Source organism: Ailuropoda melanoleuca, chromosome 8, assembly GCF_002007445.2.
Source record: "Ailuropoda melanoleuca isolate Jingjing chromosome 8, ASM200744v2, whole genome shotgun sequence".
Taxonomy (NCBI): Eukaryota; Metazoa; Chordata; class Mammalia; order Carnivora; family Ursidae; genus Ailuropoda; species Ailuropoda melanoleuca.
The window spans coordinates 84,685,557-84,697,176 of NC_048225.1; the positions used below are offsets into that span (position 1 = coordinate 84,685,557).

General features: G+C 35.5%; 1 protein-coding gene across 5 annotated transcripts in view; it reads right to left on the reverse strand.

The window, feature by feature from the left end:
• The window catches only part of SWT1 (SWT1 RNA endoribonuclease homolog), a 98,666-nt gene that overhangs the window by 42,514 nt on the left and 44,532 nt on the right, over positions 1–11,620 (reverse strand). For all 5 annotated transcript variants that reach the window (XR_004627274.1, XM_011227018.3, XM_019801378.2 and 2 more), the window contains exons 15-16: positions 7,912–8,099; positions 3,943–4,074 (exon numbers count right to left, since the gene is read on the reverse strand). Coding sequence is in view for 4 of the 5 variants with exons in the window: in XM_011227018.3 (XP_011225320.2) it covers positions 3,943–4,074; positions 7,912–8,099 (320 nt within the window). In the remaining variant the exon portion in view is untranslated. The remainder of the gene's footprint in view (positions 1–3,942; positions 4,075–7,911; positions 8,100–11,620) is intronic.

Genomic DNA, 11,620 nt, shown 5'->3' on the forward strand with positions numbered 1-11,620 from the left:
CTCCAAATGAACCTTTGTAATCTTTAATTACTAAGCAAAAGGTTTTTGTGATCTTAAGAGTAACCTGATCGTCTTTACTAAAGTATGAAATGAGACTAGAAAGTACAAACCTAAAACAAAAAAACAAAAACTTAATGCGCTTTTGTCTACATGGAAAGAGTACTGACTCTGGTTCTCTAGTGTTTAGATAAAGAGGCCATTAACAAAAGTTTCCAGATTACTCCTATATACACAAAAAAGGAGAGATGAGAAAGAGCAAAGCAATTTCTAAACTAATAGCAAATAAATTAAGTTCACTCTCCCACCCAGGAAGAAAGTGTGTAGAAAGTGTAAGGATCAGCAATATTCCCACCTCTTTTTCAATTTTCGCAAACTCAGGTATTCTCCCAATTGAATAACTGTGTAGACAACAGCTCCACCAACATTTTCTACCCTGATTTATCACAACCGTGTTTAGAGCATTATTTAAATTGAAGCACACTTTTTAAACATTTCAAATTTAACATATCAGCTTTAAGGAGAAAACAAGGACTAACACTTATGTTGCAGATTACAAAGTATTTTCATATACATTATCTCATTTATTCTGCTGAAGAAGGCATCAGGATTCTCATTTCATAAGGAAAGAGACTGGCTTAAAGGGGGTAGTAACAAGTTTAAAGTCAAAGGGATAAATATGGAACTAAAAGCCCAAACTCTTAGTTTAATAAATACATTTTCACTCACTTCTTTAACGGAAGCATTGGGTTAATAGGTCACCTTGTTATTGATTCCCAATGTAACGTCATACATGTTATGCTATGATAAAATAGAGTTGAGCTATATTCAGTGGGTATGTATCTCAAAATCAAATGAAACTACTCCCTTTTAACAAGTATCAGAAAATGCTAATGATACGCAGTCACTACAAAGTTGAGTGTATTTTTCAATGTTTAAAAATTTAAAAATCTACCCATAGTTAGCCACCCAAAAAAAATTTAACTGAATTTTACGTGACTGTTTCTTAAAAGATTTTAAGACTACATACACACTTGACAAAATAACATAATTATTAACTTCTATTACATTTAGATTTAAATGCCTATTGTCTGAAGGGCTTAAAAAAGAAAAAACTTGTGATTTTAGTAATTTCCTGTAGATTAATGAATGCTGAAATGAGCAACTTTTTTATTCACAATGCCCTCTGCTGGTGGCAAAAGTGGTTCTAATATATTTATTACAAGAAGTTGGATTCATTTCTTTACTGTAATCCCCCAACACCCGCATATAAATCCTCTGGAATGCTTGTTAAAAACACAACTTCCCTCCCTCTATGAAATACCTACAGATATTGTGATTTCACTACAACTAGAACTCTGCATTTTTAACAAGTTCCCCCAACAAGTAAGTGGAGAATCACTGGTTTGGTTAGTTATATCAACACCTGACTTTCAAAGCACAATAACTTTGTGAAAAACTCTGGAAAGGTATTATTATACTGGGTTTATAGATGAATACTGAGGCTCAAGACAGTCTATTGCCCCACGTAACATGCAAAAAAGTAGCAGAGCCACTAATATTGTCTTATTCCTGGAGGTATTGTGTCCTTCGAGGAAAGAATAAGAAAATTCCATCAGCCTTAAAATTCAAATATTTATTTCTTTAAATACAGCTTATGTAAGCAGTACATGCTATAACCTCTCAACTCTGGCTGAACATGATAACCACCTGGGAGTTGGTAAAAATGCTTACACCTAGTTCCCACATTCAGAAATGCAGGTTTAATAGGTTTAGAGTCAGGCTGGACATTGTTCTTTCTTTAAAGCTCCCAGATGATTATAATCAGCCACCAGGGCTGAGCATCACTTAAACCAGTGGTGCTCAGCCTATGATGTGCGGGGAATCACCTGGAGGACACAGACTACTGGGCACACCCCCAGAGTTTCTGATTCCGTAGGGTCTCGCAGGGTTTGAGAATTTGCATTTGTAACAAGTTCCAGGTGAGAACCACTGGTTAAGAATGTTGGCTAGTGGTTCTCAACCTTCGCTACACATTAGAACCACCTAGAGAAATTTCTGCAATCCTGATAGCCAGGTACACACTTAGACCAACTGCATCAGTCTCAGGCATGGGGGACCCAGGCATCTATATGTTTACAGCTCCTAAAATTAAAAAGGTTTATAAAGCCCATTAATATATAAATGGGTATAGGGTGACTTTCCAAGAGCATAGTATAGTAAGCAAAGCTTTTTGGATCAGAAACACTTCTTTCCAGGCACATAATTAACAGACCTAAGCGTGTGAAATACTAGTCTATGGGATAAAGCAGAAACTGCTTTGAGCGGCCTATAAGACATTCCCCTCCAACCTTCTCTATTGCCAAACGCATCCTCCCTCCACTGCATATGTTCCTGTTAAAATATTAACAACTCTATTGCAATTATCTGTTGTAATGTGACGGTTTACACTCTTTCTACAAACAAGCTCTTTGCAGTCAGAGATTGCACCTAATGTATTTGATTCCCCAGAGTCTAATATGATGCCACGCATAACTGTTGCTCAACGAACATGTGTTCAGTAACTGATTGCTATCCCTACTTTCTGTAGAAAAGGGAGTGTCAAGAATGGTTTTAATGCTTCCAAGAAGAAGTGATGCAGACAAAATTTCCTGATCATAGTATAATAAATCTAGTAATTATGAAGAGTAAAACCACCCTTACATTTGGAACTTTAATACTAAAAACACTCATTATTTTAATTCTAGAGGGAATCAAACTGAAATTGTAGAAATTTTAGAAAATAAAGATTTGTACATATCAAAGCATATGGAATATAAACAAAGCATTCCTCAAAGGAAAAATTAAAAAAAAAAAAAGAACGGCTTTAATGCAACCTAGAATGTGAAAATAGATTTTGCATAACTAAAATAAAAAACTGAATTTTCTCCCTCATAAAGCTACTCTTATTTAGTATTGTTTTATTATTTGCACTTAGAGATGATAAATTTCACTTGTCTTGGGATCTGCCACATCTTCAATTCATTAGTAACTTAAGAGTACCAAAGAGCTATTCTAAGAATCATTTAGCTAACTGTGATCCAAAAAGGAGTACAAAGGCTTTGTGTATTAACAATGAGATGAAGTTTCCAAAAACCCTTAAGAGAAAGGAAAAAAAGCTTAAAAACTGTTGTTTCGAAAATCCAAGTTTTTAAAGTTTGGACATACTAAAATCAAATCAATTTTGATTCTTTGGTTTTTGCTTTTTAATTTATAAGGAACAATGGTCTTCTGTGAGCAAGCTGCATATTTAACACAGGTCAAGCAATTTTGGTATGCATCCAAAAACTTGCAAGATTAAGTTTAGTATTCTCCTTTCCCGCCACAAAAGAAAACACCTGACTTTAACCTATAAAGGTGCTGTCTGATCCACTGTACAGCTTTCTGGCTCTACAGTTTCTATGTGCCCACAAATATTTAAAATAATCACACATGTGGAAGTCTCAAAGCATCACAAGACTATGCTGCTTCTCAAACTTCTTCAGTTTGTGATCCTATGAGACTGTATTCGAGGAAATCAATCATGTTAACAAATATTAACATATATTTGTTTTTAAAGGGCAGTGATAATTACCTAAACATATATTTATTCAACAAGGAATTACTGAGTGTCCATTATATGCCAGGCACTGTTTTGGGAGCTAGAGCTGCACAATAATGAAAATAAAGTTTCTTATGAAGCTTACAACCTGGTATATTTTTTCTAGAAAGGAAAAAACTAGAAACAGATTCTAGTAGTCCAGACTCCAAATAGGGATTCTTTGCAAGAGGGAGGAAAAAGGTTAAGTCTAAAAGTCATTAGTTTATAAAACTTGTTGGAAAGCTCCCAGAACCTCCAAAAAGGCTGATAAACCTAGAAGAAAGAGAAAAGTAATAAATGAAATTTTAAAATTAATTAGTGTTTACCTCTGAATTCCTTCAAGAATATCCTTCACAGCTGCCATTAACTTTTGAAGAGATACAAATGCTTCTTCAAATGATGCTATTTTTGAAGAAGTCAAAGCTGCATTTGGGCCCAATCTTTGAAATACATCCACACTAATAGAGAAAAAGAAGATACTCATAGGTATACATGCACATTTATTGTAATTCAAGCATTTCTAATATATAAAATGAGGTAATACTTATAACTCCTCTCTCATAATCTTGATTTATTTAAATTAGAAATAAACAGTGACTTGTGAATAATGATCTAGGGCAAGAACCATGTGCGTCTAATCTAAAGTAATACCGTATAAGCTGTGGGAATAATGTTTCTTATCAAGAGACCGTAAGACACAGAATACTATTAATCTACATTCTAGTCGTTACATAAATATTAACAGTACTCCAGTACATAAGGATGAAGGAAAAAAAAAAGACATCAGATTTACATGTTTGCTGAAACTGGAAGTTTTAAATGTTCATACACCTCACTCCGGTAATTCCAATTTTAGAAATCTAGCCCATATTCATAATAATTTGCAATTGGTCAACAATTAGTCACCACCTACATGTTCAATGATGTAAAAAGTGTTAAGTAAATAGTGATTAGCCACCTGATGAAATACCAAAGACCTATTAAAATAATGCTCATGCCATCTATAAGAGAGAAAAATACAGGTACACAAAATTTATTTATAGAACATAACCACCACCATATAAAACAATCAACACATATGCTGTGCTGGGTTGAATAGTATGCCCCCGAAATTCATGTTGGTTCAGAACCTCAGAATGTGACTATTTGAAATAGGATCTTTGCAGAACCTCCCAAAAGAACCAACCCTGCAGACATACACCTGGATTTCAGACTTTACGGCCTCCAGAACCGTGAGTGAAAAAATCTGTTATCTTAAACCATCTAGTTTGTGGTAAGTTGGTATGGCAGCCCTAGGAAACAAATAACCATGCCTTAAAACATGGCTGGGTGTACATTAGAGTAGTGGCATTCAAGGGAAGTTTCTCATTTCACGGTACTTTCCAAAGCATTTTTAAAAATAATTGTGGTAAGGGTGCCTGGGTGGCTCAGTTGTTAAGCGTCTGCCTTCAGCCCAGGGTGTGATCCCAGAGTCCTGGGATTGAGTCCCACATCAGGCTCCTCTGCTGGGAGCCTGCTTCTTCCTCTCCCACTCCCCCTGCTTGTGTTCCTTCTCTCGCTGGCTGCCTCTCTGTCAAATAAATAAATAAAATCTTTAAAAAGAATAATTGTGGTAAAATAAACATAAAACTACCGTCTTAACATTTTGAAGTGTACAACTCAGTGGCATTTGATACATTCACAATGTCTGCAACCATCACGACTATCTAGTCACAGAACACTTCCTCACGCCAAAAGGAAACCCTGTATTCATTAAGCAGTCACTCACCATTCCTCCCTCTCCACAGTTCCTGGTAACCACCAGCGTGTTTTCTATCTCTACAGATTCACCTATTGTGGATATTTCATAAAAGTGGAATCATATGCCATGTGACTTTCGTGTCTGGCTTCCTTCACTTAGCATGTTTTCAACATTCATTCATGCCATAGTGTGTACGGATACTTCATTATGGCTGAGTCACATTCCATTTTATGGACACACACATTTTATGAGACACCACATTTCACGTATCCACTTATCTGTTGATGGACATTGGATTGTTTCCACTTTGGCTATTGTAAATAGTTGTGAACATTCATGCACATGTTTTTGTTGAAACACTTGTGTTCAGTTCTTTTGGGTATATATCTGAGTGGAATTGCTGGGTCATATGGTGATGACATGTTTGATGTGTTGCAGTTATAATCCTTGATCATTACCGTGATTATTTTTTTTTATCACCTCATTATTTTGTCTCTTTCCCCCCTCTTGGTGAGCAGATAGTTTGTCTGATTCGCCTGGCACTTCTAACATACAGGTGGAATTCAATATACCCATTTGTTGGGTGAATGGACACATGAATGAAAAACACTAGGTAAGTATCCTCATTCCTCCAACACTTCAGAAAAAATACTAACCATAAAGAAAAATAGTGATGAATTGGACCTTATTAAAATTAGGAATGTCTTTCATCCAAAGATACTACATGAAGAAAAAGATCTTGTAGTGAGTGGGGCAGCTTATTTAGAAAAAGATTTGAACGTTTTATAAAATAAAAGTGTGGCACACCCTTGAGAATCATTCTTATTCTGCTTCTCTTTCCCCTATTTTTTCTTCTCTATTACGTAGAGGTCAAAATAAGATAAATCATAGTTAATTTATTCCCCCAACCCACTAAGCTTTGTAAAAAAAAAAAGTTTTAAGATTAAAAACAGTTAATGTTTAATGAGCTTAAAAAAAATAATGTGTTGAGGAACCATAAACTTTTTCCACATTCCTACAAGTAATGTATGAAAGGGGTAAAGCATTTTGACAAGTCTGCAAAAGGGAAAACTTATGGAATCTGAAGAAATACAATGGTTACTAAGTATAGTTTTACCTTCCTAAAAGAAAAAGTATTTTGAAACCTAAAATACACAGGGCCTACTAGACCTTCAAATGAGCATCTCTACATGCTCAAGCATGAATGTATTGAAGAGTTATACAGTGACTCTGGTATACAATCAGGCATGAGAAGAAATGAAGTAGGCCTTAATAACTATGCATTGATAAAGCGATATAAGCATTTTTCATGTATTGAAATACTACGAAGTCTATTTAATATACAGAAATTACCTAGAACTCTAACATCCAATACAAATGTATGTATATTATAGGTCAATTCTAAGATAAAGTATTCAAATATTTTCTAAATGAAGATTAAAATACCTTAGAAATGGCTTTAATCTATTTTATTTTGAAATTGATAATAATCTCTGCCTAGTATATGTGGTAGCCTTCTGCTAACAAGAGTTTCTGATTAGCCAAAACATTTCAAATACTGGACTGGACAAAACAAACAAAGATATGAAAATACAAATGCTTTATATGAAAACACAAATTTTTAAGTATTTTCTTTAGCTTACATGTTAGGTATTGGTATTTCTTTAGTATGACAAACTACACATTTGTTTGAAAGAAATAATTGTAGCCAAGGGCTAAAAATGGGCCCTAAATCAACAGTGTTGTAATAGAGAATAGATGTTTAAGAAGAGTGCTCATATTCCCTTGCTACTAGGACAGGTGATCTTAATCCAAAATAACTTGACCCTTGAACCAAAATCTTACTAACAAGCATATAGTATGACCCATAAATATATACTATACATAAAATTATAGAAAGATTATGGGCTTGGGAAAAAGTACAGGAGGGAGGGTTGGCCTACTTTAAAATCAGTTACTTTAATTATTTTTTTAAGTTATTCCAGCAGCATTTAAAGAACTACTCATAAATAGTCTCTATCTTTTCATTTTACCAGGAACGTAGTACTTTTATGTGTATCAAAGGAATAAAAGCATTTCTTCCTTTTACATAAAAGTTTTTATCTTTCTTTTTAAAAAGTCTCACATGAATTTTCCCTAATCCAAAATGACCTTTTCTTAAATTATTTTAAATTTTATTAAGGCTTTGTGTTCTAATTTGTTTAGCCAATCTAGGTGGCTTTCATTGGTTTTGGCGTACATGGAAAATACTTCTCATGAAGGTTTCACATCTGAATCACCTGGAGACATTTTTTTTATGCACTCAGTGTCACCTCAGATCTACTGAGTCAGAATTTCTAGGGATAGAGCCTAGGAATATATAATTTTAAAAGACTCGAGATAAATCTGTTTGCACCCTTTTTTAAGCATCACTGTTTCTAAGGCACCAGTTTGATAAAAGGCCCTCAGTAACATAACCTAATACATTAAACTTGCAACCCAAACACTAACTGTTCAATGAATAACAGTAATGATGGAAAAGCCTAGAATTCAAAAATTCTTGGAAATTTAGTACCTGTTCTGATATAATGTAATCCAAACATTCTCTAGGATAGACCAGATTTCTTGATGTCTGTTGGGCTGGGGAAGATGAGAACCTGAGAAAATGGTGATTTCTTGGTTATTAGACTTCGTCAAAGAAATATCTTCTTGCTTTTTACCCACTGTAGTTTCTGAAGGATTTTGCTTAAGTTTTGCCTTGACCTGGGGAAATAAGAATTACACAAATTTCAGCTAGTCCTTCACTAGTGAGAGAAACAGAATGCCAATTGTGCTTACAATGTTCTAGCATCCCAAGAAGTGTTGATTATTCCTTGTCCTTGATTATGTACAGAATATTCCCAGAAAAGCATCAGAACTAAAAAAAAAATATTTTCCTTTTCCATTTATATCAAACAATATTTCCAATGTATTTACTATAGTGACCTTTCTTAGCTAACATGCTAATATCGATTTAAGAATACTGTTTGGACACTTCTACACATGTCATATTAAACAAGACAGAGAACACCTAGGATACAATGATAAATATGTGGAATCAAGCCTCCAAGGACCCTACAATCCATTAACAAGAATGAGACTGAAAAGGGTTATTTAAAAAAAAAAAACCAAGAAACAAGATAGAATGTAAACCTTTTGCCCTTGAAGAAACCGCTAAAGGTTTCTAACGTAGGAAGTGATAGGTCCAGAACTGTACTCTAAGAAAACCAGAACATGAGAGGCAAGAAGACTGTCTAGAAGGCTACTGAAGTAATCCAGGAGAGTAGTTCTGAGAACTTGAATTAGGTAGGAAAAGGCAGTAGAATAAAGAGAAAAAGAAAAAAAAATGTACACAAGAAATAAGGAATGAGGGAGACCGTACAATTTTTTTAATCTGGATGCCCAGAAAAATAATGGCACAAATAATAGAAATATAAAGTGTCCATAAGGAAAAAATAGATCAAACCCCCTTGATTTACTTCTCCCAAGGAATGTAAAGACAGTTTTATTTGGTAATAGTCAAACACATCAACAGTTAAAAGCATCACATCTCAGATACAGGTGCAGGAAGTGCTGAAAATGCTATTTTAAAATGTGCCACATTCATTATAATCTTAAACAGCACTTCATACTATGCCTTGCTGATGAAGGCAATGCACTGAACATATCATGTATGATAATGTAATAGCAGTAAGGCATTTAATGTATATTTATCTACATTTCTGGATTTTACAGCCACCTGTAGTAAAGCCAAGAAGAAAGGCGGTTATGGAAAAGAAGAGAAACAGACCACAAATTTGTGTTTAGAATGTCGACTGTGAATAATAAAAAGATATTTAGGTAAAGATATCTAGCAGGTAATTGGATATGTAGATCTGTAGCTTAAAACATACAGCTGGGAATCATTCCCATGCAGACAAACCTCAGAGGTAGATGAGACTGTTAGGAGAGAAAATAGAAAAGGAAAGAGAGAAAGAGAGGAAGGAAGGAAGGAAGGAAGGAAGGAAGGAAGGAAGGAAAGGAGAAAGAAAGAAAGAAAGAAAGAAAGAAAGAAAGAAAGAAAGAAAGAAAGAAAGAAAGAAAGAAAGAAAGAAAAAGAAAGAAAGAAAAAAAAAAGAAGAAGAAGAAGAAGGTAAAGAGTAGACAAATCAAAGGAAGAAGGGAGGGAATAAGGAAGCAGAAAAAGACCAACAAGATACGGGAAGAGTCAGAAGTATTCAGCAAGAGAAGCCAAAAGAGATTAAGTTTCAGGAAAGAAAGTGTGGACAACATCAAGTGCTGAGAAAGGTGGAGAAACTAGAAACGAAGGAGAAAGGGTGGATTTGATCATGGATTTGATCAATGATAACATAATGCACCTAACAGAGTGTGGAGGTAGAATTCTACTTGTAAAGGATTAAGAAGTAAGTAAAGAGGGGCGCCTGGGTTGCACAGCGGTTAGGTGTCTGCCTTCAGCTCAGGGCGTGATCCCGGCGTTATGGGATCGAGCCCCGCATCAGGCTCCTCTGCTGTGAGCCTGCTTCTTCCTCTCCCACTCCCCCGGTTGTGTTCCCTCTCTCGCTGGCTGTCTCTATCTCTGTCGAATAAATAAATAAAATCTTTAAAAAAAAAAAAAAGAAGTAAGTAAAGAAATGGAAACAAGGGTTATAGATTGCTCTTGACGAAGTTTGGTAGTTGTTGGAAGGAGTTAGTGCACTAAATACCAGGCTAATGACAAGTATTTAAGAATACAGACCTGAGCATATTTTAAATATTGATAATTAAAGATACTGAACAGAGTATGAGAGCTATACTATTGATTCAAATAATTTTTTTAAAAAATGACCTTGGGGGAAAATATTAACATAAGTGGAAAAAAAACTCTTGACAGAATGAAAAAAAAAACTTTATGACTTTTAAAACTTGGGGGGGTTTTGTCTTGGCTCTACTGTAACTTCTTCATGAACTTAGATAAAATCATTCCGTTTCTCTAGGCTTCCTTGTGGATAACAGTTGATAACACTATGATTTCAAAGGTTAGCTCATGGGTTGTTAGTTTCATGTTTAATTTAAAAAAAACTTCCAATGCTGTCAGTAATAATAGTTAATATTTTATGGAGCATTTCTTACGCATGTATGCAGAGGAACTTTCTAAGAACTTTGTATCTATTAGCTCATTTAATCCTCACAACTGCCCTGTGAAACAGATACTAAGATTATCCACGTTTTAGGGTAAATAACTCGTGCAAGGTCACACAGCTGATAAGACTCATAAACAGGACTTGACCTTCAGTAATCTGACTGTGAATGGGGTTATGATCTCTCTCCAACAATAAAACTAAATACTCCCCTTTCCTATCTTTCGGGGCAGAAAGAAAAAAAGAAAGTTATTCTTCCTGTTTTTGCCTATTTACATTAATTACACACTTAATAAATATACATGGATGGAAAGACATATTTTGTTCCAAGATATATTTTTTTAATCACCACATACTGCCTTTTTTTCCTCAGCTCTCAAATATTAGTGTATGCAACTATGCAGATGGGTCTCTTTATCAAACACCTACATAGCACCTACTAGTGCCAAGCACTAAGTGCTTTAAAAATGTTAATTTGGGGCGCCTGGGTGGCTCAGTCATTAAGTGTCTGCCTTCAACTCAGGGGATGATCCCAGGGTCCTGAGATCCAGCCCCACATCAGGATCCTCCTCTGGGAGCCTGCTTCTTCCTCTCCCACTCCCCCTGCTGGTGTTCCCTCTCTCATTGGCTGTCTCTGTCAGATAAATAAAATCTTTTAAAAAATAAAAAATAATAAAAATATTAATTTATTTAATTCTCATGATAGTTCTGAGGCACAGATTATTATACTCATTTTGCAAAAGAAGAAATGAAGCTCAGAGAGGTTAAATAACCAGAGGTTAAAAGCACAGCTAGTCAGGGGCACCTGGGTGGCTCAGTTGGTTGAGTGTCCAACTCTTGATTTCGGCTCAGGTCATGATCTCAGGGTCGTGAAATTGAGCCCCGGGTCAGACTCCACGTTGAGCATGGAGTCCGCTTAAGATTCTCTCCCTCAGGGGCGCCTGGGTGGCACAGCGGTTAAGCGTCTGCCTTCAGCTCAGGGCGTGATCCCAGCGTTCTGGGATCGAGCCCCACGTCAGGCTCTTCCGCTGAGCCTGCTTCTTCCTCTGCCACTCCCCCTGCTTGTGTTCCCTCTCTCGCTGGCTGTCTCTATCTCTGTCAAATAAATAAATAAAATCTTTACAAAAA